Here is a 21,799-nt window from a genome sequence, read left to right as displayed (position 1 = left end):
ACCTTCAGTTGTGTTCATATACCATATTTTCTTTATCCATTCATCTTGGCAGTCACCTAGGCTGGTTCCATATCTTTGTTACTGTGAATAGTGCTGCAGTAAGTTTGGCAGACAGGTATACTTTTCATTTGCTAGCATCATTTTCTTTGGATATGTGCCAAGAAATGAGATACCTAGATTATATGGTAGTTCTAGTTTTAGTTTTTTGAGGAACCTCCATACTGTTTTCTGTAATGTTTGTATTCATTGACGTTCCCCTTAACAGTGTATAAGAGTTCCTTTTTTTAACATATCCTTTTTAGCATGTGTTAGTGGTTTTTTTTTTTTTTTTTCAATTGTTATTCTAACTGGGATGAAATGGTATCTCATAGTTTTGATTTGCATTTCTCTAGTGGCTAATGATATGGAACATGTTTTAATATACTTATTGGCCTTCTATAATTCTTCAGAAAAGTACTCAGATAATGTGTCCATTTTTTTTAACTTAGATTATTTGTGGGTTTTTTGTAAAGTTTTTTAGGTTCTTTATATATTCTGGATATTAACTAGATAAACAGCTGGAAGATTTTTTTTTGCATATTATCTCTTCACTCTTTTTTTCTATACAGAAGCTTTTAAATTTGATGTAATAAGGATTGCTTTGGCTATCTGGGGTCTTTTGTGCTTATGTATGGATTTTAGGATTATTTTTTTCTGGTTCTGTAAAGAATGCCATTGATGTTTTGATGGGATTACATTGTATTTGTAATGTAATGGACTGGAAGAATATTGTTAAAGTGTCCATGCTACCCAACATCATACAAAAATCCTCAACAAAATAGCATCTCAAATTCAACAGCACATCAGAAATATCCTACAAAGATGGTTCAACATTTGCAAATCAGTAAACATATCACAAACAGAATGAAGGATAAAAATTATTATGATCAACTCAATATTTGCAGAAAAAGCATTTGATTAAAATTCAATATCCTTTCATGGTAAAAAACATTGAACAAATTATATTATAAAGTATATATATGACTGGCCCCCTTATATGTACTTTTGCCTGATTGCTCTAAAACTTCTAGTACTTATTGAATAAGTGAGAGTAGTTCCCATTGTCTTGTTCCTGATCTTAGAGAAGATGCTTTAATTTTATCCCCACTGGTATGAAGTTGGCTGTGGGCCAGTCATATATATACTTTATAATATTGAGATACGATCCTTCTGTACCTAATTTGTTCAAGGTTTTTACCATGAAAGGATATTGCATTTTAATCAAATGCTTTTTCTGCAAATGTTGAGTTGATCATGATTTTTATCCTTCATTCTGTTTATGTGATATATTTATTGATTTGTGAATGTTGAACCATCTTTATATACTTAGAAGGAAACCAACTTGATCATGGTGTAGGATATTTTTGATGTGCTGTTGAATTTGAGATGCTATTCTGTTGAGGATTTTTATATTGATATTCCTCAGGGATATTGGTCTGTAGTTTTTTGTTGTTATGTCCTTGTCAGGTTTTAGTGACACAGTAATGCTAGTCTTAGAGAATGTATTTGGCAGGGCTCCCTCTCTTTTAATTCTGTGGAACAATTTGAGAAGCATTGGTGTTAGTTCTTTAAAACTTTGTTGAATTCAGCAGTGAAGCTTCCAATTCTGGGATTTTCTTTTTTGGGAGATGTTTGTATTTGTGTTTTTTAACTGATTCTGTCTCATTACTTGTTATAGGTTTGTTCAGGTTTTGTATCCTGTTGGTTCAGTTTTGGTAGGTCATATAACTATCTATTTCTTCTAGATTTTCCAATTGGTTAACATGGTTTTTTCAAATAATCCTTAATAATCCTTTGTATGTCTGTAATGTCAAATGTAATGTCTCCTTTTTTACTTCTAATTTTTTTTTATTTGGGTCTTCACTTTTTTCTTAGTTTATCTAAAGGTTTGCCAGTTTTGTTTATTTTTACAAAGAACCTTTTGAGTAAGTGATGCTTTGTTATTTTTTTATTCATTTATTCATTTATTTCTGCTGATTTTTTCCCCTTAATTTTTGGTCTGGTTTGTTCTTTTCTAAGCCTTTGAGATACATCATTAGGTTGTTTATTTGAAATTTTCTTAAAAATTTTTTTTTTAATGTAGGCATTCATTGCTAGAAATTTCCATGTTAGTGCTGCTTTTGCTGCATTCCACAGGTTTTGGTATGTTGTGTTTTCATTTTCATTTGCTTCAAGAAATTTTTAAATTTCCCTTCTGACTTCTTCAGTGTCTCACTGTTCATTCAATGTGTTGTTCAGCCTCTGTGTACTCATATAATTCTAAAGTTTCTCTTATTGCTTCTTGTTTTATTCCACTATGATCAGAAAAGATATGTGGTTCAGGTTTTTTTTTTTTTTTTAATTGTTAAGACTTGTTTTGTGGCCTTGATAGTACTTGATCTATTCTAGAAAACATGTTCTGATGAAAAAAAATCTGTAATTTGAAGCTGTTGGAATGTTCTATAAATGTCTATTAAGTCCATTTGATCTATAATAGAATTTAACTCTGATGTTTCTTTGTTGATTTTGAGGGGGTTAGTATCTGTCCATTAATGAGAGTGAGGTATTGTACTAGAGCCTATCCTGTTAGATCTAATTGTGTTTATCTTATTAAATTGGCTGCTCTGGCATTTGATGCATATAGATTTACAATTGCTATATTTTCTTGAGGATTTAATCTTTTAATCATTATATAGTGAGCTTATTTGTCTCTTTTTACAACTTTTAAAGTTTATTTTGTCAGAAATATAAGTACAGCTATGCCTCCTTGCTTTACAATTCCATTTTCTTGAAATATCATTTTCCATCCTTTCACATTAAGTCTGTTTATCTATACTAGTGAGGTGAGTTTCTTGTAGGCAGCATATTGTTGGGTCTTGTTTTTATTCACTCAGCCAGCCTGTATATTTTAATTGGAGAATTTAGTCCATTTACATTCAAGATTATTGAAAGATAAAGATTTGTGCTTGTCATTTTGTTGAGTTTCTTCTCGTTGTTTTGCATATTCTTTGTTCTTTTCTCCCTCTTTTAATCATCTTTGTGATTTGATGGTTTTCCATATTGTAATGGTTACTTCTTTTCTGTTTCTTTCTTGTGTATGTACTCTTCCAGTGGGATTTGAATTTAATGCTATCATTATGGTAGTCATCTTTCTTTCACTTAGGGATATAGGACTCCCTAAAGCATCTTTTGTAAGGCAGGTCTGTTGGTCCAGAATTCCCTGATTTTTCTCATCTTAGAAGGTCTTTGTTTCTGAAGGATATACCTTTGCTGGGTATAGTAATCTCAGTTGGCAATTATTTTCTTTGAGAACTTGCAATATTTGTTCCCTCCTGGCCTATAGGTTTTCTGCTAAGAAATCTGTTAGTCTAATGGGGGAACTCCTTAAATGTGACTGGGTGCTTTTCTCTTGAGATTTTAAAGTTACTTCTTTGTCCTGTATTTTTGATAGTTTGAATATAATGCCATAGAAAATATCTTTTCTGATCTCCTATTTAGAGTTCTATAAACCTCCTATACACGGATGTCCATATCTTTCCCTAGATAAGGGCAATTTTGTGATTTTATTCATTTAATAAGTTTTCTACCCCCATTAACCTTCATTTCCTCACATTGAATGTTCCAGTGATGCAGATGTTTGATTGTTTAATGTTGTCTCAAGACTTGAATGCTCTCTTCTTTTTTTTTCTGTCTAAATGTGTCATTTCAAAAGACTTGTCTTTAAGCTTTGATGTTCTTTCTTCTCCTTGATCTACTGTTATCACGCTTTCAGCTGAATTTTTTATTTCATTTATTGACCTCTTCATTCCCATGATTTATGTTTGGTTCTTTTTTAGAATCTCTATTTATTTGTGGAATTTCTCATTCATATCCTACATTTTCTTCCTACTTTAGCTATATAGCTATATTTTCTTGGATCTTAGTAAGCTTTTAAAAAATCATTCTTTTGACCTATGAGGCATTTAATCCATTTTAGTTTCTATGGACTCTGTTACTAGAAAGATATGATCTTTTGGAGGGTGTCATAGTACCTTGTTTTTTCATATTTCTTGTGTTCCTCTGTTGAAATTTGTCCTTCTGGTAGATCTGACATCTCTACCACTTTTATGGAGTAGCTTTCTTTATAAGCAGCTTTCTCCTGAAATGTGTCTTAGGGTATTGGTTTGTTATGAAATGATGACTTTATTTCCAGCTGGGCACCATGGTGTAGTCTCCCTGAAGTTTCTTTGGCTGTGATTAGTGAATGTAGACACTGTGTTCAAGTCATAGAGACCCATTGTCTCTGCAGCTCATGCAAGAATGGGACACACTAATGGTTCAAATCAGGTATGGTATAGACAACATAGAGTGTGGGTTGCACACTTTGTAGCTACTACCGCTATAGAAGTGGTGGCCCCTGTTATATGATAGAGGTTTGCTCAGGCACTGGTGATACTGGCTTTGTTACTTGTAAGAGTATTTGGTATTGGTTGCATCAGTTCTGACACGGGACCTGAAGTACTTGACTTCTGATCAGACAGTGGTATTGACCTAGGTGCTTCACCAGGATAGATGGGGACAGGAATCACAGCAACCCCTCCATGGAACTTACACCCAGTTCTGCCAGCAGTGTGTGATCAAATAAGGTGCAGGGGTAGCCAGTGGTGGAAAGGTTTGTAGTGTTTCTGTCTGCTACTACTGTGGCATGCCCACCTAGGAGCAGGAACCCTTAGTTGTGTGCCAGGGGACTGGGTGACAGCTGGGGCTTTGCATCCCCTTACTCTTTAGCTATAGTTTCTACCAGGGAGTGAGTAGAATTGTGTCCCAGTTGAAACTAGGCAAAATTTCTCTCAAAGTCTCCCTTGACTTGTGTGCCAAGGAACAGAGTGACTGCCAGGGTGACCCCTCAACTCTGTCAGCAGAAGGCCCCCATGAATAAGGGCAGAACATGGCTGGTGCCAGGCAGTTTCTATCTAGACCTCTTTAGGTCATGTTGGGGGGTGGGGAGGAACAGCTGGAGTGCTCCATAGCTCCATGAGTGTGGTGGTACACACCTATAATCCCAGTGACTTGGGAGGCTAAGGCAGGAGGGTCCCAAGCTTAAGATCTGCGTCTGCAACTTAGCTGCTTTGTCTTAGGGGGCTGAGGATGTAGTTTAGTGGTAGAGGGGGTCCCCTGGATTCAATCCCTAGGCTTACAAATAAAAAAGAAAGAAAAAAGCCCAGCACACAGCAGTGGAACCACAGCTCTTTCCTGTTAGTGATGGGCTCATCTGCTTTCAGTCCTGGTACAGGTGTGAATCTGCATGCAATTGGTCATGCCCCTGGGCTAGCAGGGCAGGCTTCCTGATTTCCTGGTTCTTGAGGGCAGTACCTTCTGTTCCTGTGTAGCAATATCCATCCCCTGCTGTGCAGGGCACTCAGCAGATTTGAATCGGAGACACTCTACTGAACCGCATTTGGTTCATGAGGCAGCTATGAACTGAATCATTGCAGTGGAGTGTCTATGAGGTTCCCAGAATTGGTCATATGCAAGGTTTTCTGACCCTTAGAGCAGTCCAAATTCAAACAACAGTTCCCTTCTTAAGATGGTTTCTTGCTGCAACATTCTGGAGGTTCACTAGGAGATGCAAAATCCTTTTCCAAAGCAAGTCTGCTGTGCAAATCTCAGGTTACACTCCGTAGTTAGACTGCAATCCTTAGAGGGTTGTGAAACCCTCCGTTAGCTAGGATTGCCAGTATCTGTACCGATAAGAGTTTTCTGGAACTTTTTCACCTTCACCCCTGCATAGGGGAGATTTCCCTTCTCCTGACTGTGGAGCCATGTGGCAAGTGTTGGAATATTTGTTTCTCTTACTCTGCTGCTGTTCTTCATCTCTGAATCTTACAAGGTTTTTGTTTTTCTTATTTCCAGTTTACTCCCACATTCACTGTATTGAAAATGCAGCTGTATACCTGTTATATTGGTTCTTTATGGAGGTGCAGGTGCTAGGTGCCTCTATTTAGCTATCTTGAACTCCCCTATTTTACTTTTCTTTAACCCAGTTATACTGTTTTTACCAATCACATTTCCCCAATTATGAATATAACATCTATTATTTTGTTCAAATTCCTATACATACAAGCAGCTTAGAATAAAAGAAGACAAATAAGAAAAAAGCAACAGAAACTAAAATTACAGAAAGAGTTCCAAGACGCTGCCATGTTATAAAAACCAAAAGAGCTATAAATTTCAAGAAGTGAAAATTCATCCATTAAAAAAAATTTACAGTGAGGTAATGGGCTAAGGAAAAGTCATTGGCAATTTTGATTTGATAAGAAGGTGTGCTATCCCAGAAAATAATTATTAATGCTAAGATGGAAGCAGTTTGAATGGAGGATAATAGTCTCTCTTTTCTGTACTCCTGTCATTTGTGTCACTGCAGTCTATTTGACTCTTGGCACATACCCTTCTGCGTTGTTTCTAACCTGCTCCTTGTTTGTATAGTATCTTTGCTAAGTAGACAGAGGCAGACATTTCTGCTGCTTTGCAATTTGGACCTGGGGAATCTCAGAGACAGTTTAAAAATCACTTTCTTATTCTATTATTTGCATTTTAACACAAGCACATTTATATCTCAATTGTTGAAATTTTTGGCTTAGTCCTAGGATTGCTTAGTCCTTGTATGATTTGGAATATTAATCTGCAAATTTGTCTTGAGAGTTTTGCTTATTCTCTTCCTTTTGTGTCTACTATTCTATTTCTAGAATTTTGACAGTTATTTCCTTCTGTCCTCATTGAGTCCCCAGTCTAAGACCAGGTCTTAATGGTTTGGGGTTCCTATCCTGGAAAAAAAAAATGGGAATATCACAGGTAGCCACTCATAGTGGATGGCCTTGCCTGTAATTAATGATAGCCTTAAGTGACAGTTGCAGTTTTTTTTCTGTCTCCTATCTCAGTTTTAAGTAGTGAGTCTGGTTCTGTTCACCTTTTATGCAAAGGTGGTCTCTGTTACTCTGCAGAAATAAAATTCTCAGCCGCATTTGCCTGCTTCTGCAAATGGAATCAAGAAAACCTATGGCTTCAGTTTTCACTTCTTATAGTATGTTTTCACTACATTTCTGAGTAGTAGAAGAGTGACTAGCTCCTCTTTGATTATTCCTTTTAAATTAATATACTGTTTATAGATCATGTTATATATACATGCACATTCACCTTACTGTTTTTAGGTTTGGGGGTGGAGTAGGACAATTGTTAACTTGAAGCACTATTTTGGCCAGAAATCAGTGTCTGCACTTGGTATAGGTGCTCAGCAAACACTAGCGACTCCTGATTTCTATGCCTACCCTGCACTATTATTCTAGTACCCTTATGTCTGAGATATAGGCAGGGAGCTGAAACTCAAAAATGTGGCAGGGATCAGTCCTGGTCTAGCAGTAGAGGTTAAGGTTTACTGAAACTTGGACATGCAATCATGAGGTGATCTTTCCTACCCATACACTCCACTCTTCCTCTATATTTTCCAAGATGAACATTCCCAGTGCTTACTTACCATGGAGCAGATCTTTGGCTCCCAGTGAGCAGAGGTTGGGCACTGGCCCCACAGAGGTACTATTCTCAGTGGAAGGTGCTGGGTTCTTGGCTCGCTTCTTGCATTCGAAAACCACCAGGTCTTTGCATTGTTTGTGGCAGTTCATCCCACAGTCTGTGGACAAGAATCCCTAGTCAGGAAGTCTTTCTGTTTCCTCCAGGGTCTCACAACCAAACTCATCCAGTGGTCTCTTTTTCAAACATGTCTATCCTATCTTCTGGAGCTAGGATACCTAACATTCCCCATGAACCCAGCATTCTTCTCTCTTGATAAACCTTGGGCCTCACAAGCTGATCATATCCCTTATTTGTGAGTCTCAGAATCAAAAGCAGAATACCTTGGAGGGAAGAGATGGTATCCAGGTCATCCTGCACACTCTGCCTACTCTAGGGAGATCCCCTGGAAGCCCCCAGCTGCTAGGTCTTAACTTTTTCTTTCTTGCATTAAAAAAATAAAAATAGAAATAAAACTTTCTCCCTTTCCTGAATTATCCTACTCACAAGGAAGGACACTTTAGGTTCTGAGATATCTGCTGATAAAAGGAAAGCTGATAATCATTTATATCATATTCCAGAAGGGATTATCCTTTTTATTGGGAATCCACCCTTCCATGAGAGTATGAAAACAGTCTCTTATCAGCTGCTCCTATTTTCAGAGCAGTCAAGATAGAGAGAGGATCTTGTAAAGGCAAACTATGTCACAGGTCACCCAGGTATTCCTCTCTCCTGTGTGATGGCAGTCCCTCTCAGAGTGCTCTTGGGAAGCCAATTTGAAAATGAGGTTCTGTCTCTACCAAGAAGTTGTGGACTTCATAGACGAGTACTGCTATTGAGAGTCCCTCAAACTAGGGAGAACAATGTGGCCAACAAAGCTGAGTCTTACCTTTACATCGATATCCTTGTTTGATCACTCCCCAGAGCTAGGAGACAAATGAGAATATACATGTCATTCATCTATCTGGTGTGAGGCTACAGGGTAACACTCATTCATTTTCCTTCACTCTACTCTCTAGCTTAAATAGAAAGGACACCTATTTTATTTCTTGTCTTGTTCCTCAAACCTTAAACTGAAAGCAGGAAAAAGCATTGTTGGCCAAGCTTGACTAGTGTTTTTATGATCCAGGCCTTCTGCAGGCCTGAAATGGATGAATCAAGAGCAACAGGCTGCTCTGAACTCCATACTGACAGACAAGGATATGGTCTTGGATCAGGAACCTGGTTTAGAGGACATTTATTGGGTCAGGGTGGGACAGAGGAGGGGAGAGCTCGGGTGAGCTCTTAAAGGCAGGTTTTATGTTTTGTTTTGTTTTGACAGGGGAAGGAGGGTATCTAATATTTTTTCTAGCATTTGAAACAGCACATGAATATGATACTTCGAAATGTATATCCAAAGTCCACCATTGTTGTACCATTTATTCCAGGCCTCATTTACCAGGAATAAGAAAAAGTGAGAAAAAGAAAGACAAGGTGAACACAAATAAAATCCATACACTTGAGGACTAGGTCCTTCTCTGTGTTGCTTGGGCACTAAGCTGGGATAAGTTTGTAAGGATTGTGAAGCCCATGCCTGTCTTACTCACTTAAATGTCCTGTACGCTTCACCAAGTTCAACCCTGATACAGTCTAACAATAACTTACAAATCCAGCACAGTTGTCGCAGAAAGTGGGCTTCAGGTAGGTGGTCTCTTGGAAGTTGTGAGGAAAGCCCAGGCCCAGTTTAGAGTAGATAGAGCTGGCCCTCATGAAGTAGGCTGTAATCTCATCCCTGCTGATGAGGCCTTCCCTGCCAGCACATGACAGGCAAGTATGTGAGTTGAGGCACAGGGGGCTTCTAGGCTTAGATACTTACCTTTTATCATCAGTGGCAATACAGTGTGTACTACGTGATGATTGCTTCCACAAGCCCTCCTCATCCTAAGAATAGTGATGAGGACAGCATGGAATAAGTAGGTAAAGCAGGTTATTCAGTCCCAGAGCCATTCTTTGGCTAGACGAGGTAACTGACTTTACCACTATCTACAAGACTTGAAAAATAAATGATGTAAAATTTATTTCTAGAGAGGAAAAATGACTTATGTTATAGTTTCTGACTTTAGACAGTGTATAACTAGAACCCACAGCCATATATTTGGTTTCTCATAAAGAATTATAATAGAAGATAATAACTGAGAAAAGTAAATATGCAAAATGTGAATAAATATTAGTTCTTTCCCATAATTTGTAAGATGAAACAAGAAGGAAGATTGAACTTTTTCTTATTTGTAGTTGGCTCTTCCTAAGATAGCAGATTTATGGAATCTTCAATTTCGAGATATTTTTAAAAGCATGAATATTTCATGGTCTGTTGTCCAAACTGAAGGCAAAGAGACCTTCAGTTGATGACTCTTTTAGCTCCAGTATTCATTATATAATCATAGCAGCAACACATACGAGTTTACAGGTTCTTCTAGTGAAACACTCTATAAACCTGTTCTCATCAGCAGGCTCATAACAACATATTCCTGTACATACATCCTCACCTGTCTTTGTCCATCACACAGAAGGAAAATGGAAAACTGGCAGCAATCTTTTCAAACTCTTCCTGAGAAATGTATCCATCCTGGTCATGATCATAGTTCTTGAAGACAGACTGAAAAAAAGGTATGTCTGTGGTGATTACTATAGAGAAACCTATAATCTCCCTTTAGCCAAGTGAAAAAGGGGCTGGGGCAGTTGGGACAAGCCTTTTGACAGCCTGAATGAGAGGAACAAGGAAACAAAAACTGAACCCTGGATAAGCTGAGATAGAACCCATTCCACGAGCTGTGGCAAAGATGCACAGGTTGCTTCCCAGGTCTTTGCCTTTAGGGGTGGCCAGGTGCTCTTGACAATTAGCAATCAGCTGTGCCATTGCACTGCTAGTCCACTGCATAAGGGGTGTTCTCCCTCCACCCTGCCCTTCTGTCATCACTCAGCTCAGATTACGCCTTTTCTGAGAAGCTCCTATGAACAGTGGAGTTGGAAGTGCTTTCTCCCTACTTTAATCCTCTGTTCCTCATTGTTGTGCTCTTTGACTTCTCTTGTTAAACAAAAATGGCCCATAGTAATACAGGCAGAAGTATGCAAGTATGGAGCCCCTCCTCTGCAGTTAGCATGGAGAATTGAACCAAGTAGGGCCACAATGCTCAGTTTCAGATTCTTGTTACCCTTACTATACTCAGACCTTTCCCAATTCCTCTTTGCCCCTGTCAACCAGCTTTCAGACTTGCTTTCTTGCTAGGCCTTTAAGGAGAGTCAGACCTGCCTCATATGAGACCAAAGTGCTAGCAAATTATACCTTCTGAACCATTCCTTAGTTACAGTATGAGAATAGGGTCCTTGTGCTCCTGCAGGAATGAGTTTCGACTTTCTCACCTTTGTGTTTCTGTCACTGTGCTCCCCTCATCCTTGCCCCCACACAAAACTAATGCCTTGTTTCTGTCTGTTGAAACAGAGGTACTTACATCCACCATCCTCTGGACGTGTTTGCTAATGGTCTTTGGGTCTGGTTTGGGAGATACTCCGGAGGCCCAGTCCACTACTACCGGTGGCTTTGAAGGTGTTAGTGGCTAAAATGAAATATTCAGAGAAATCCATAATTTGGAATTTCAACTTAGAGCCCCTTCCTTTCCCACTACCTGACAGTTCCATCTATAGATAAGCCCTGGCTGTGTGCAGTGGCATAGAGTACACATGTAACTGAAATCTGTACGAATAATCTTGATTAACAGTGTTGTGCTTTACAGTTCCTATAGTGCACTTCTCATACATTATCTCCAGCTACAGATAATTTAATATTCTCAATGTGCCCAAGTTTCATTCCTTTTCCATTAAACCCTTGTCAGAGCTGTCAACAAAGTGAATCATTTAAATTTGCTCTATCCTCTAGTCACTTTTTAGTAGAGAGGTGAATGAGGAAAAAACTAGTAAAAAGGCATCAAGATACATAAGAGAAAAACAAAAACTGAACCCTGGATAAGCTTAGAATCCATTCCTAAATATTTGAAACTTAGCCCAAATTAAAATCTCCTCTAAAAACAGGAGAAATTCACCTTTTTACTGAAGTGTCTCTGACACCCTGAAAATAGAACCTACTAAATATTTCCAGTGAATATTTTTCATTACAATAGGAAGCTAGAACTTGATTTTTTTGTGTAGAGGCATTGAAATCTAGCCCCTTTAAATAGATCAGCTGGATTTCTTATGTGCAGACAGCTATTCCCTTGAGGAGCACTGATTTGGGGGTTGGGAAACTTCCAAGGAGACTGAAATGATTTTACATGCCTGCAGGACAGACAGGGCCGATAACCTCGCTTTGAGGTTCCTAAGGTGTGCAGTTCCAGGACTAAGTTCTATTTTGAGGACTGCTGGACATTAAGAGGTCAGAAGACCCAGCAAACTGCTCTTTCTGTGAGGTCTGAATCTGACATAAGAAATAATGGGCCTATTCTACCTACCATGCCAGAAAACAGAAGTAAAGCTTCTCATTAGTATGCATATCTTCCCCCTCATTAACAAATCATAGTAAAACAACTTATGTGGGGACACTTTTCATAGGAAAATGATGTCACTCCAGTTCATAGTACTATCTCCCTTCTCTAATTTGTAAACCACTGACTGATTCCACCACTCAAGACGCTCTCATGGTATATAGTTTTTACTGTTCATAGTCATCCCTTCAACTCGATCACAAGCTGTTTATGAATAGCAATTGTGTGTCACTCATTTCGAGAAGCTTTCTCTGTTCCTAGCTCAAGGCTGTCACATAGAAACAATATACTTATGAAACATTCTTATGAATATCTTATGAAACAAAAAAATTCTGTTTCTTAAGATAAATTAACTTGAGGAGCAACTGGTAAAGTACCACCACACACCAGTTTTAACGTGAGAAACTCACTGGGGCTCTGTGGTTCCTTGGCTCTCGTGCATAGGAAAGCTCATAAATTTCATCTTCAGTGTAGTAGAGATCCAGAGATAACTGTGGATCAAAGCAGAACAGGGTTAATTGCTAGGATGCCATCTACTTACCCCAAGACTCATGTTCCTTTCCTGGTTCCTTTTCTCCAGTGGTTTAATCTTCTTGGCATGTAACAGTTTGTTTTAAAAATTCACAAAATTTGGCCAGTGTAACACCTGCTACTGCAATAGGGCAAACATTAGTTATTTCTTGTTAAATTGTTTTTAAATTTTGGAGAAGTCCCAGGATGCCCTCTTTTTAACTATGATTTCATATTTTTGGTTTAACATCTAAGCCTCTATAAGCCATCTAAGCCCCTGTTCATTTTGTCCAAGGCAGAGATCAGCCAAGGTCAGCAACTAAAGAGAAAGGGCTAGAACACCAAGATTCAGCCTGGGGTGCTATCGAAATGTTTCTGCAAGGTAGAAAGAGGTTATGGTCATTATTCATTTCACAAAAAGAATTGGGTTAAAACTTGTATAATTTTAGAACTGAGAGAGAAGTTAGAAGGTGTCTTGCAGACTAACCCCTCTGAATTCACAGAGGAAACAGACTTGGACAGTATGGGCCCATAGTCGCCCAATCAGTGAACCACAGAATTGCAGGTCTGGAAGGAAGGAAGCTCAGCTGTTGTTACCTCACACCCAAAATGCAAATCCTGGTTTCCACACCACTGACAAGAGTTCACCTACCCTTTGGCTTGGACATCTCCAGGAGCAGGGTTCTAAGCCAGTAGTAGCAGGACTCAAAGAACAAACCTGCCTGTTATACTCACTGTCTCCCTGTTTTTAGATAGCACACAGTTTCCTCTTGTTACCAATGCTATATCCTGATTTGCCCTGTGCTGCTCCTAAAGAGATTAAGACTGCTTTCATGGGAGTAAGGAAACACTCCTAGCAGTCCAAAAGGCACACTGCTCAAGAGAAAGGATCTCCCCATCTGGGTCTGCATCAAGGCTCTGATACGGAATAATGTGTGGTCTCTTGGCAGGTTATGTCTATGCCCCAGTACCCCATCCATAAAGTGGAAATAGTAGTTCTATTTCATAGAGTTTTTATGAGGCTTAACTGCTTATATTTGGCGAGGTGTACCGAATGAAGCTTGGCATACAAAAATTGTTCTCAAGTGTAAACCTCACCGTGAGCAGGTGCACCAAGTCCTTGTTGGCTTCCAATGGTGGGGCTACCTCCTGCAGCTGGACCAGTTCATTGATATGATTGTACAGAGCCAGCAGCTTGTGGACGTTCACCTTCCCATCTTCCAGATAGTCGGGCATAGCTTCATACAGGGAAATGAGATCCTTGAGATGCACCCCCAGTATGGGGATCTTGAAGTGGGTGCACTCCCCATAGGCTCGCCTGTAGTTGTCATAATTTCTGCAGGAGGACAGCAGCTCAGTCATCTCACCCAGAACCTACAAAGTAGAACAGACCAGTCACAGGTGCTCGCTGAATATGGTATGTTGTCTGTAATGGCTGTCTTGCTTATTCTCATCCCCTGCCATGGTTTCAATCTATCCATAATTCATCTAAAAGGTAGAGATAGTGGCTTCCAAACTAACACTGGCTATATCAAGTGTCACAGAATACACTACACACTTTACTTGATTTTACTACATAACTTAAAGAATTTAAGTAGAGTTTAATTATTTTTGTATTCAAATTATTTCTTTTCAAAAATTAATAATATAAACACCTGACATAAAAATTGACAAGGCAGCCAGGAACAGTGACACACACCTGTAATCCCAGTGGCTCACGAGGCTGAGGCAGGAGGATCACAAGTTCAAAGCCAGCCTCAGCAAAAGTGAGGTGCTAAACAACTCAGTGAGATCCTGCCTCTAAATAAAATACAAAATAGAGCTGGGGATGTGGCTCAGTGGTTGGCACCTGCGTTCAATGCCCAGTATACACAGACACACAAAAATAAAATCTGAAGATTTTTATTTATTGTACAGAGCTACATACAATAAATAACAAGTATCCCTTTAGTCCTGAGCCAGGGACGCTGTAGTTCTTAACATCTGAAATGTGATGTCAGAAAGTGCTGCCTTTGTGGCTGGCAAGGGGGATGCATGTGTTTTAACTGTGGAGTTACAGTAGCTTCTTGCATGTTACTTTCCTTATGAAGCCCTCTATGGAGCTTTATCTCAAGACAGAGCTCATCTCCAACTGTGAGAAAATTTGAGTATTCAGAAAGTCATTCTCCAAGTGTTTTGGGTAGCTTGGGTTTTAACATGTCACTATACACTTGACTTACAAACTGAACTTTGGTTAACTGAACCTTACTCCTTTTGGGAAAACATTTTGGAGCAAGGAGCTGGGTCAAGGGAATCAGCAGTAAAGATGGTGACTAAATATTCAGTTGCCTATGAACATGGGAAAGACATATATCATTTCAACTGGCCCAGCAGGAAGGTGTACAGTGACACTGTCTTAAGATCAGATAGAATCATAAATACTTTCAAATCTATAACTTTCCCATCCTATGGATTTCCTTAGGGTTTGTCTCCCTGGTCCTTTCCCTGGTTGACCAGGTGTGGTGTGGTTTGGAAATGCTGATCTGAACCTTAAGGAGAAAATGGTTCTAGTGTTGGGAATGCTCCTAAGGGCCGGAGAGAAGATAGTAGCACTAACCTTATTGATTTCATGTGGGACATGCGAACTGGTCTCCTTGAGCCTGGAGATTGAGCTGTGACATAGCCCCCCTATTACAGCCATCAATGTATTGAAGTTCTGTAGCTGGTGGAGTTTCTGTGACACAAGAGACAAGATAGCAGAGTCATTGTACATGTGAATTATAAGGGGAGTTTAGAAGCTGACTCTTGTCTCTGCCACGAGTCTTCCTTATACCCATCAAAGACTAGTAATCAAGAATTGCACTTTTCTGTTTCTCTCTCCCTTTCGGCTGAATTCCAGATGAGTGGATCCTAAATTAGCAAGGTGTCACATCTCCCTCCCTTTGCTGTAGCTGATCTGTGACCACCATCTAAATCAGTGGTGTCCAAGAATCACCCTGAGCATTTGTTGAACTCAAAAACTGTTAAACCCAAACCAGACATTCTGATTCCCTGGATCTGGGATGGGCTTAGAGATTTCTACCTTTAATGAATATCAGAGTAGGTGGTCCAGGTACCAAACTTTGAGCAACACTAGTGTGTATCATCCAGAGTTGGAAAAATATCATTAAGTATAATGTTTTGTTCATTTACCCCAGATTTATCAGTTTGTTTTATTCTTGAGCATAAGGAGTTTGTCTTTAGGCAATGTTCAATGCCTGAAGGCATAAGAAGGGATACAGAAGCTGGAATCTCTACCCCTTAGACATTAAATCCAACTAATGCAGCATGAGCTCCAAGACCTAAGAAAACCCAGGCTGGTTTGGCTCCAGCAAAACAGAACTTCCTTGACTTTTGCCATGTGGGCCAGATTTGCGAAAAAAAGGTAAGCATCTTCTGAAAAATATTAAAAAGATCTACATGTGAATCCGGATCCTGAGATGGCCTGTATGGCCCTCCACATTGTCCTTGGGTGAGAAAATTTAAAAATCACACCTAAATCAGGGGACAGTTGAAGCACATAAGGCCCTATATGGTTCAGGAAGAACAGCTCAAACCGATAGAGTAGGCTGGAAAGAAAGGGAATGGATGATTTAACTCAGAGACCAGGCAAAAATCTTAACCCACTCACCTGAGCCACATGGATGAACTTGATGAAAACTTCTGCCCGGAGCTGCGGGGTGGGGCGGCTGAGAACCATCAGTTGTACCCACTGGGAGATGCCATTGCACAGGGCAATGGATCGCTCCATGGTGGGGTTCTCCTTCACACAGCTATTTACAAGGTAATTTTGATAATCAGAGAACTGGGGGGAAAAAAACAACCATCAGGACTGTGCACTGGTATTCTGGGAAATCTGAGGGACAAGTCAGCTCTGCTCAGTAGTAGCTGGGACATGCTATGGGACAGACAAACTTGTATCCTCCCCTCCTACATCTCTGCCATGAGGCCAAAAGGAATGATGGGAGGGAAGTCACATCATGGCCCCTCTACATGAAAATTAATTAAGCATCAGTGGATAAGTACACACCCTAATTAATCTAACTGTTGTTTTTGAGTGTATATTGTTTGTGTCTCCTCTAGATTCTAAAAACACTGTAGAACTATCTCACCATTAGTTCTGGCTCTGCTGCAAAATTTGAAAAAGATAATTCCCTTCACAAAAACAAATCTTTACCAGCTATTTTCTTTTCTTAAAAATGTGATAATAAAATCTCCCCTATTTAGGACATGAAGTTATCTCAATCAAACAAGATAATATATGAAAGCACTTCAAAAAGCACTTCTAACTTTTTGAAGTGCTATATACATGCAAAGTGGTGCTAATAGGATAATTATTATCTCATGCTAAAACAAGCCTGTTTGGATTTTCTTCCGCTAACTTGAACAGAGGCCAAAGGAAAGGGGTACATGAGACGTGGTTAACTATATATTCAGTGACCATAGTTTCCCAAACAAGATAATGGCATTTTCTGTGGTTTACAACAAAACAGCATATGTGAAACTGGAAATGTCCTGGAAGATCTGGTATGTGATGCCTGTAGCCATTATGTCCCTGTCATAAGAGTCTTTCTGCTCACACATTGTAGCCAAGAGGGAGGAATGGTCTGTTTTCTTCCAACACTCCCATGGGAGTCTTTGGTGCTATGCCCAGTCTGAACTCTTCCCAGTGAAAGCAGGTGTGGCCACGTGGCATAACCACAGGATTTGAGGGAAAGATCTAAGAGCCAATGAATTTACCACATTGCCATTCGTTTGCCACAGAGATGGTGGCAATTCCTGAGAAGTTGAAGCTGCTATCATCTGGGTCCTGAGTCAATGATCAGCCCCTACTGACCCGTGTTAGACATGTCCCATGTTACTTAGAGTGAAAAAATGAATTTTTGCATTGTTAACCATTGAGATTGCATGTGTGTGCATGTGTTGAGGGGTGTTACGGCAGTACGCCTTAGTCTTGCCTTAAGAGTAGTAAATAACACCAATGAGAAGCAATGAGGTTACAATACCAATGAGATTATGTAACCTAAATAAAAGAGCTGTAAATTAACAAGGTAACCATTTTACTGTGTGGTGATTGCTGATGGGTAGAGAAATCTGAGTAGGACCAAAACTACTCCTTTAAGGAGACATAAGAGAGACATAGAAACCAAAAGTGTTGGGCTGCAGATAAAAAACACACTTGTCTGAAACAAAAGTTGCCATGATTCATTCCAATGAATAGCCTCTCACTGAGAGACACCATCGCATCCCGTGGTTGTTGCTGCTGTTTTTAAGAATTAGCCCCATAGGCTCATCCCTGCTAAAGAATTGCAACAAACAAGGTTCTCAGCAGAGATAAATTTCCCTTCAATCTCAGTTGGAAAGAAAAGTGGGAAAACTCTTTAGGACTATGTCGGGAAAACAAAAAAATTCCCTGAAATAGTCTTCTATAAAGCAAATCAAACCACTCAAAAAGAAATGAAGGTTCAAACTTTTGTTTTCAGTCCGAAATAGAACACTTGTTCAACCCCCAGGGAGATGGGCTAGGATTGCTTGTTCTGAACTGATTCTTCACTTCTGCCTGCAATGATCTGAACACTGGCATCAAACAGATGTCCTGCAGGCCTGACTGAATAGCCCTGCCAGTTTCTCCCCAGCAGAGCTCAGATTTCCCGTGTGATAAATAACCCTTTTCAGTGGCTCTCAGCTGTGCCTGGTGTCCTGCCCCGTGATAGGGGAGGCGTTGCCAAATGGAAATTCCCCAAGTGAAGCTTTACAACGGGGCTCAGTGTCTGGGGGTGCAGGTGAGGGGACTGGGACTCCAAGAACAGGTTAATACTTGGAGACTTATTTCTAAGTAGAATGGAGGGTTCCTGGCTGGCTGGCCAAACAACTATGTTGACAACAGAAGTCTTATCAATATAATGGGAAAGAATGAAATAACCTTTGTAACCTGGTTGGCATGTCTCTTTCCAGATGCAACTAGGCTCAGTAAATTGGTGCTGAGTGGCTAGGAGATGTGGTCCCAGCCCTGGCTCTTGACTCTGGTAAGCTGTACTGACTTTGCTCAAATCAGGCCTCTAGGCCTCCTCTCTCATCTGGGGAGCACAGGTCATTCTAGAATACACTGGGCATCTTAGTACTCCCTAGTTTTAGAGCAAAGCTGAAAACTGTACCTGCTGGCAGGAGTGGAGCCTGAGTGGAGTAATGGTGTCTGTTCTTAGGAAGGCGTATTGGCCAATGAGGGTCTGTTAGCACCTGAAATGTTGACAATTTCTCTTGTATGGAAACAATGTGCTCTGGTATGACACATGAGGATGCACGTGTGTGCCCTCCCTGTTCCTGGCAGTATATTGAAATCTCTCTCCAGCACCACTTCTTTTGGCTCTGCTTAGTTGTCCCAGTAGCAATGATAAGGTCAGCACAGTTTATCTCTAGACGTATGATGACTGCTGGGCCATGTCAGCACCACTCTAGGGGTTTAGGGATATTTGGGTTAGGCTAGGAGTATCTTTTCTACTTTAGGATTTCCCAGAATCATTCAAAGCCTACCCTTGGATGAATTTAAACTTCTAGGGAGACATATCCCAGTTTCATTTTTTTAGGAAGATATAAAAGAAGTTCTGGAAGCCTAATGATCATCGTGCGGGAGGGTGTGTGTGCGTATTTTCTCGCATATGCACGTGTGCAAGGTCCCTGCATGCCCAAAGTGCATTACTGGAGCGAGTGTTGGGGTGGGGTGAAGTGGGTATGGAGGATGTGAGACGGAAGCACAGCAGAAGCAAACCAGGGGAACTCAGATGTACTGATTTTCCAGACTGTATGATGGTTTACTGGGAAAGCCTACCAGCACTGCTAGGGCCCCTAGTGTTAGTTAGACCGACTGTTTGCTCAATTTCTCTGCTTATTTTTAGAAATTTCCCAGAATAGGTTTTCTCCTGCCCCTTGGGTACATACTGATATCCTTCGAAAGGACTTGAACTCAAGGTAGGTGAGGTGCTCAGATAGCTCTTCTGGTTCCAGATGGTCAAAGAGCAGGGAGACTTTCCGTTTCTTGCTGGTATTTGATTTTATCCTTTGGGTGAGTTTCCTGGACCAGTCACGGGCGTTGCTTTTGTGGGTAATTGTGAGAGAGAGAAGACAAGGAGAAAGAATAAATTCCAATTACTTTTTGCAAGTATATCCACTGGTTTCGTCCACAGAATATGCAAAGCACCGAGAGCTTTGCTTGGCTAAAACAATGCATTAATAGAATTTCCCCAGATCAGGTTTTTTTTTTTTTTTTTTTTTCCTGTGGCAGCAACCAGAAAGCCTTGCTGGTTTTCAGGTAGCCTTTTGAATATATCTTGGAGAACAGGGTAAATGAGTTTACTCTGAGGCAATGGAAAGAGAGTTTCAGGCACTGGTCAGTTTCCTTGCCTTTGGTCCAGGCTCCCTTGTGTATTATGCCTGCTCTCCCAATGCTTTTGTTCCTGAATTCTCGTGAGAGAGATAGGAGAGTGGAAATCTGAAGGCAGTGGGACAGTTCTCATGCCAGAAGAGCTCAGAGAACCACAGAGAGAAGACATCGTGCTGGAAGGAATTGTGTATAGGAACAAGTGATCGCCCAGGGCAGATTTGAGTCATTTTCCTCCACTGTCCCCAGCCACTGAAATGACCAAGGAAACCTAGCTGACCCTAGAGTGCCCCTACTCCTCTAGTTCCTCATAAGCAACCCATGTGTCTTTTATGGGGTTTCAATTTCCCCCAACAAGACGGAAGCAGAGGAAAGCTGCCCAGTTTTGAAAGGCAGTAACTTGGAAATCTGTGTGTCCCAAATTGGTATCCCTAGATACCTTGCCTCTGATACAAGAGTTCTGTGATCAAATGAGCTTAAGAAATGCAACAGATTCTGTAGCCATCTTGATCGGTGAGTATATTACAAACTCTAAAATGCATTGTAAAAGCGAAATTTAACAGGTTATTTCTGAAGTACATCTGGTCAGATAATACCCCACAGATTATAATTCTGTGGAAAATATTGGTACAGGAAAGTCAGCTAGGAAATATTAGGACAGGAGACCTAAGTTTGACAACTGTTCTGTCTCTAAATTCTCCATCTTCAAAATGAAAAACAAATTTTTACTTTGAAAACTCTCTTTAACCTTTCAAGATATATAATTCTAAGCAAAGAAGTACACAGAATCCAAACTGATGAACAGCCTTGTGTGGGGCTCTGGGATGTGATTTTGAAGTCACTTCTATGTAGGCAGGGCATCGCGCATTGGAAATGGGCATCGAGCATTGGGAACAGGCCTCTCAGTCCAGTTTCAGCTCTGACACAAGCTTACCTAGCTGTGTGACCACAGACTGGTCAGTTTCCCAGTCAGAAAACCAGGACTTTAGATGAGTTGATAACTAGAATGTTTTTTCATTGCTAGAATTATAAATCTTAGGGATTTGTGCTATTGCAAAATAACATGGCCATGCTGTGAAAATTTTAGCATACAATGTGTGTGCACTCCTCCCTCAAACTAGGAAGGACATTCATTTTCCTGATTCAGCCAATCTAAGAAATAATAAAAATATTCCTGAGATCCCTTCCCAGCTCTAGAAGTTTAAATGATTTTCACAGACATCCGTAGATGTTATAAACCCTCTGTTGATTACGTTTCTAAGCAGTTCTTTCCCCATTTACAAGTTCAGGGTGCCTCCTGCATTGACTAATAAAGAAGCATGAATCCAGTGTTGTACTTTCAGTTTCTCAGGAGGTGGATACATTTTAAGTGAGGTCTTGCTACCTGATTTCTTTTTGACTGGGATTCACTTTTGTCCCACTCTTGGATGTTAATTACCTATGGCTCAATCATGGGTTCTGTCTGCTTTCCTTTTAAATGTCCATTGTACTCTTTTTTATTTTTTATTTGTTCTTTTTAGTTATACGTGTCAATAGAATGTATTTTGATATATTATACATACGTGGAATGTAACTTTCCATTCTTGTAGTTGTACATGATATGGAGTTACACTAGTCACTATTCATATATGAACATAGGATAGTTATGTCTGATTCATTTTACTGTCTTTCCTATTCCCATCTCCCCTCCCTTCCCTTCATCCCCTTTGTCTAATTCAGAGTCCTTCTATTGTTCCCTAACCCACCCCACCCCTTTATGTTGTGTTAGCATTTGCATATCAGAGAGAACATTTGGCCTTTGGGTTTTGTGAGATTGGCTTAT

At 40.0% G+C, this 21,799-nt stretch overlaps 1 protein-coding gene across 2 annotated transcripts in view; it reads right to left on the bottom strand.

The window, feature by feature from the left end:
* Nucleotides 1-21,799, bottom strand: part of Rasgrp1 (RAS guanyl releasing protein 1) — a 77,386-nt gene that overhangs the window by 6,353 nt on the left and 49,234 nt on the right. For both annotated transcript variants that reach the window (XM_015480844.2, XM_048793380.1), the window contains exons 6-15: nucleotides 19,539-19,692; nucleotides 16,234-16,407; nucleotides 15,181-15,297; nucleotides 13,683-13,958; nucleotides 12,485-12,565; nucleotides 11,049-11,153; nucleotides 10,086-10,195; nucleotides 9,205-9,349; nucleotides 8,450-8,486; nucleotides 7,529-7,681 (exon numbers count right to left, since the gene is read on the bottom strand). In XM_015480844.2, coding sequence (XP_015336330.1) covers nucleotides 7,529-7,681; nucleotides 8,450-8,486; nucleotides 9,205-9,349; nucleotides 10,086-10,195; nucleotides 11,049-11,153; nucleotides 12,485-12,565; nucleotides 13,683-13,958; nucleotides 15,181-15,297; nucleotides 16,234-16,407; nucleotides 19,539-19,692 — 1,352 coding nt within the window. The remainder of the gene's footprint in view (nucleotides 1-7,528; nucleotides 7,682-8,449; nucleotides 8,487-9,204; nucleotides 9,350-10,085; nucleotides 10,196-11,048; nucleotides 11,154-12,484; nucleotides 12,566-13,682; nucleotides 13,959-15,180; nucleotides 15,298-16,233; nucleotides 16,408-19,538; nucleotides 19,693-21,799) is intronic.

Source organism: Marmota marmota, unplaced genomic scaffold (assembly GCF_001458135.2).
Source record: "Marmota marmota marmota unplaced genomic scaffold, marMar, whole genome shotgun sequence".
Taxonomy (NCBI): Eukaryota; Metazoa; Chordata; class Mammalia; order Rodentia; family Sciuridae; genus Marmota; species Marmota marmota.
Note: the sequence above shows the minus strand (reverse complement) of the source record. Positions and strands in the feature narration are given on the sequence as shown.